This window comes from Crocuta crocuta, unplaced genomic scaffold, assembly GCF_008692635.1.
Source record: "Crocuta crocuta isolate KB4526 unplaced genomic scaffold, BGI_CrCroc_1.0 scaffold119, whole genome shotgun sequence".
Lineage (NCBI taxonomy): Eukaryota > Metazoa > Chordata > Mammalia > Carnivora > Hyaenidae > Crocuta > Crocuta crocuta.
In genome coordinates, this window is record NW_027551562.1 from 883,447 (window position 1) to 888,766 (window position 5,320).

General features: G+C 52.6%; 1 protein-coding gene across 2 annotated transcripts in view; it reads right to left on the bottom strand.

Annotated features, from left to right (window-relative positions):
- ASAP1 (ArfGAP with SH3 domain, ankyrin repeat and PH domain 1) overlaps nt 1-4,385 on the bottom strand; it is a 309,560-nt gene extending 305,175 nt beyond the window's left edge. For both annotated transcript variants that reach the window (XM_077750030.1, XM_077750027.1), the window contains exon 1: nt 4,300-4,385. In XM_077750030.1, coding sequence (XP_077606156.1) covers nt 4,300-4,358 — 59 coding nt within the window. In that variant the 5' untranslated portion in view covers nt 4,359-4,385. The remainder of the gene's footprint in view (nt 1-4,299) is intronic.
- Between the last annotated feature and the right edge of the window lie 935 nt (nt 4,386-5,320).

Genomic DNA, 5,320 nt, shown 5'->3' on the forward strand with positions numbered 1-5,320 from the left:
GCCTGGGCTTCCCCAGGGGTGGCAGCAACACCGAGGCGAGCTGTGATTTTAGCCACTCGTTCACACACACGACGACATCAATAACTCCTCAGACCAAGCACGAGGTGGCCGGACTTCGTCTCAGTGTGTGTAGGAAGTCTCTGCTCTGGGGTTGCCCCTTCCGCTCTCCTGAGCCCCCAGCTCCGACTCTCCTCTGCTCCACGGGACACCACGCGTAGGGTGACAGTCGTCACCGTGACAAACACGAAGAGGAAGGCTGACCCCTGCTCGGTGGCGGTGAACAGGGAACGGAGGAGCTGGCATTCTGCAAGGGGATGTAGCCCTCCCGTGATCGTNCTGGAAGCTGTGGGTGGAGGCGGTTGAGGCAGACACCCACGTCATCTCAGCAGATACAGACCCTCATGCCTGGATGAGTCCCCTCCCGGGGCCCGAGGGGGCCCCACACTGAGCCTAACCCCGTGCCGTCGATCTGTACGGCATTTGGCCCTTTCTTTTTCTTCTGAACAGAAAGCCCCGTGAGAAAGAGACCATGCCGGCCGCTAGCTCCCTCGGACCCCGAGCACTCTGGCCCCGGCCCCTGGCACCGAGGTAATGAGCAGTGATCCACATATTATACGGAAGAGCCAACGCACAAACACAAAGAAACAAAGGTAGTAGGTTACAGTTAACACGGGCTTTGCCACCAGGCAGGTGTGGGTTTCACTCATGCTCTACCTGCTGCATGATGTGTTTTTACTGACATATAATCTAAATGCATAAAATTATTTGTGTCACAGGGGTACCTGGGTGGCCCGGTCGGTAAGGGTCTGACTCATGGTTCTGGCTCAGATCATAATCTCACAGTTCGTGGGTTCAAGGCCTGCATGGGATTCTCTCTCTTTCTCTGTCCCTCCCTGCTTCTCTCTAAAATAAATTAAAAAATTTTTACCATTTATTTATTTTTGAGAGTCAGAGGGCCAGAGCATGAGCAGGGGAGCGGCAGAGAGAGAGAGAGAGAGAGAGAGAGAGAGAGATAGGGAGGGAGACACAGAATCGGAAGCAGGCTCCAGGCTCTGAGCTGTCAGCAGAGCCCCACGCAGGGCTCGAACCCACGAACCGTGAGATCATGACCTGAGCCGAAGCCGGACGCTCAACCGACTGAGCCACCCAGGCGCCCCTCTCTCAAATAAATAAAAACATTAAGGAAAAAAACTGTTAATGATCTGTGCCACAGGTGTGTCATCCAAAGACTCTCTACGCCTGTGTCACCAGCGCCCAGCTCGGGGAACAGAACATCCGCAGAACCTCCGTAGCGGCCTCAAGCTCCCTTCCCGTCGCTACCCTGACCACCCAAGGGTGAGCCACTACCCCGCCAGCTGCAGAACACCTCCCGAGTTACCCGTCCTTGCCGACTCTTCGCCTCAAGGTGGGAAAATGATCCCACACGGTGTCTAGACTGCATGTGCGGTGTCTGGCCAACACAGCGGCACCCTGCTCACAGTAGGAGTCGCGGAAGTAGCAGCGGCCACGGTCCTGGCAGCAGCCACGGCAGCGGAAGGAACGGGGGAGGGGGTGGTAACAGGAAGCAGTAGGATCAGTAGCTGTAAAAGCAGTGGTCCCAGCAGAGGAGGAAGGGTGGCGACAGAATCCGTGTTCTCAGCAGCAGCGACAGGACCAGGGGCGGCTAACACTTAGACGGCGCTCATCATGTTCCAGGCTCTGGTCCCTACCTTTACGCACCTAATGCTCGGAGCCACCCTTATAAAGATGCACAAAATATGATTTCGCTGAGGCACAGAAAGGTTAGGTAGCTTTCCCAAGGGCATGGTAACTATGGAGCAGGGATCCAGCAGCAGTCTGGCCACAGAGCCTCCCCTCTTTCTTTCTCTCTCTCTCTTCCTTCTTTCCTTCCTTTCTCACATCCTTCTATTCGTTCATTCATTCATTCATTCATTCAGAGAGAGCAGGGGAGGGGCAGAGAGACAGGGAGAGAGAGAATCCCAAGCAGGCTCTGCACACTCAGCGCAGAACCCGACATGGGGCTCCAACTCACAAACTGCGAGGTCACGACCTGAGCCGAAATCAAGAGTTGGACGCTTAACCGAAGGAACCACCCAGGCGCCCCAGGGCCTCTCCTCTTAAAAGCAATCTTTCAGGGGCGCCTGGGTGGCTCCGTCGGTTAAGCATCCGACTTCAGCTCAGGTCATGTCTCACGGTTCGTGGGTTCGAGCCCCGCGTCGGGCTCTGTGCTGACAGCTCAGAGCCTGGAGCCTGTTTCGGATTCTGTGTCTCCCTCTCTCTCTGACCCTCCCCTGCTCACGCTCTCTCTCTCTCTCTCTCAGAAATAAAAAAATAAAATAAATTTTTTTTTTAAAAAAAGCAGTCTTTCAGTAACTATTTGCTTGGCCACGAAAGGTCTGTCCTCTAATGGTCCCTTCTCCGTGGACAAGGAACAACTCTCCATTCTGGCAAGCACGTGGTCTCGTGGAATAAAGGCCACGTTTCCCAGCCCTCCTTGCAGCTGCGCAAACAGCCCAGCTTCGAGCCAACAAAATGTAAGTAAAAGCAGCAGGTGCATGACCCAGCAGCATCCTTACATGCAGAGAGCCCGCCTTTCTTCTTCTCCTGCCTTCTTCCTGCCGGCAGATACGATGGCCTGAGCAGCAGCAGCTACAATGGACCACGAGGTGACTTGGGCACGAAGGCCCGCACGGCAGAGAAGTGAGAGCAAGTTCCGGGGGGCTCACAGAGTCCCGCAGCGACCCTGCACGACTTGTGTCCGAGCTTTCAGGTGAGGGAGAAACAGACCTAATACCTTCTCTACGCCGGTGTTCCTTTAGCTTTTACACGATTCCTAGCAAAACCTAATCCTCAATAACGCCTTGGGTTTTTGCAATTATAATTAACGTCACCTGAAAAGAAGCCCAAACTCTCTCTTCTGGGTTGGACTCTTGACTTAAAAACAACACAAAATAAAACGTGACCCTGAGTATCCCTCCAACAGACAAACTATGAATGTGAGCATACAAAGCCTCATTGGCCCCGGAAGGTAGTAACAGTTCCTTGTCAGTTCATGCTGGGGTCACGCTGAAGCCTCTCAGGTCGGCCTCCCTGCCTCCAGACTCTCTCATCCATTCAGGATACTTGCTTGTCTTATACTTAAAAACTACTTTTATCCTAAACGTTGAAATCATTACAATGCTCCATACGTGCCCACTGTACACAAGTCACTTTATTGTCTAATTTTTTCTAACCCGCAAGCAAAAGTGTAAAACATAAATATGATGATTCCCCTTTCAGAGGTAAGGAAATGAAAGAAAGAGAGAAGGTCAGTGATTTGCCCGACGTCACACAGCAAGTTGGGGGTAAAGCCAGAATTCCAGCACTCCCTCCAGCACCGACGCTCCTTCCGCCACACCAAGCTGATTTCTGGGAAACAGCAGCCAGAGCAAACCCATCCTGCGCCACGTGACCCTGGCAACGTTAAGGTTCTTGGACTCTATCTTCTCCGCCTCTTCTTGTTTGGTGTAATTTTTTTTTCACATTTATTTATTATCGACAGAGTGAGACAGAGCACGAACAGGGGAGGGGAGGAGAGAGAGAAGGAGACAGAGCATCTGAAGCATGATCCAGGTTCTGAGCAAGCTGTCAGCACAGAGCCCGGCACGGGGCTCGAACCCACGAACCGTGAGATCATGACCTGAGCCGAAGTCGGACACTCAACGTAGGTGCCACCATTGTCCGGTCTAATTTTTTATCATCCTTTAACACAAACCTCCACCCACTGAGGCCAGATGCCACGGATTCCATCACACGCCCCTGCACCAGGCCTCAGTATTCCCAGCTGCAAAATGGGGCAAATCATACCTCCACCAAGAGGCAACCTGGCATAGAGGAAAAAGGCAGGAGACCTGGAATCAGGAAAAACTGACTTCAAACCCAGCTGGGCACATTCTTTACCTGTAAAAGGAATGTAGTAGTTCCTTCCTGGTGGGATTACTGAGCTGACTGGATGGCGTTTCTAAGAGTCGCTCGGCTGTACTCAGCCCCTGTCATCGATAGTGTCCTCCTTGTTACTATTCCTGACTTCATTGTGGCACCACCGCCCTGACACCTTCCCTTCTGCACAAAGGACACAGGTGATGTGACAGCAAGCGCTGTGAAAAGTTTACAGCCTTACAAATGCCGCACATCTGTTCGCCACTGATATTCACACCCACAGTGTCTCTGAATGTTGCATTTCAACCCCGCCCCTCTCGCAAGAATCCCTCCACACTTCCCGGCTGGGCTCTCTAGACAAGATGGGATGAGGTCACTCACCGATTCCATAGTGAATCTCTCGACGAAAAACTGGAGAGCCTGGAGGCTGAAGATCTCATGTCTCAGCCGTCACATCAGAAAATTACCTGGATGGGGGAGGAGAAAAGGTGACACGCGTCATCCAGTGGGACCGGGCAGAAGACGTGGTCTCAGACCAACACATGGTTTCACTTGGAGGCTGGCGTCCTCGTCAGGAATGTCCCTACACCACCGAGTGGCCGTCTTGGAACGGAAAGGAAAAGAGCCAGCGAACCACTCTTTCCGGGATCCACTTTGGAGCCGGTATCTCCATCCTTGGATCCGTGCGAACGCTCAGGATCCTTCGTGCGTTCTATTTCTAGCTCTACAGTGAAGAGCAATTTACAAGTCATTAACTTCTCTAAACACAAAAATCAAAGTGTGCTCACAGGTGCGACAGACAGGCGGACCCATGCGGCTCTGTGCCCACGGGGAACGTGGAGGTGTGCCCCCAGCCAAGGGAGCCAGCTCAGGGAGGAGGTCGAGCTATTTGAATGTACATATTTCAGAGCAGCCCCTCTGAACCTGAGAAGCATTTTAATTAATGCATGCATACCAAAGCTTAATTGCTGAGTGCACAGAGCACAGGAAGTCGGGATGAAAGGTGTTATGTAAGGGAGCAGCTTCAATGTTTGCAGAACGGAAGAGAAATAGAGGTAGGGAGGGAAAACAAGATGAGCCCAGAGACTGCTGGGTACTTCTCCAGGGATCCCTAGCTCAGAGTGGCACCTCCATCTGGGGCCAGGACCCATGGATACTCTGGACCCACCATCTTCCTACTCCCAAATCCATTCCCCATCCCAAGTCCTGTCTCATTTACTTCCTAAAGATCTCTCAGCCTCTCTCTCTCTCCAAGAGACCAAGCCTCCACCGTTCCCACCTGAGTCCCTACAACTGCCTCCTTCCTGGTCTCCTCTCATCCCCATCTCTCCCTCTGAAATCTGGTCCCCCCCACACTGAAGCTAGAATCACCTCCTGGTTTTTTTTTTTTACTATTTTTTGT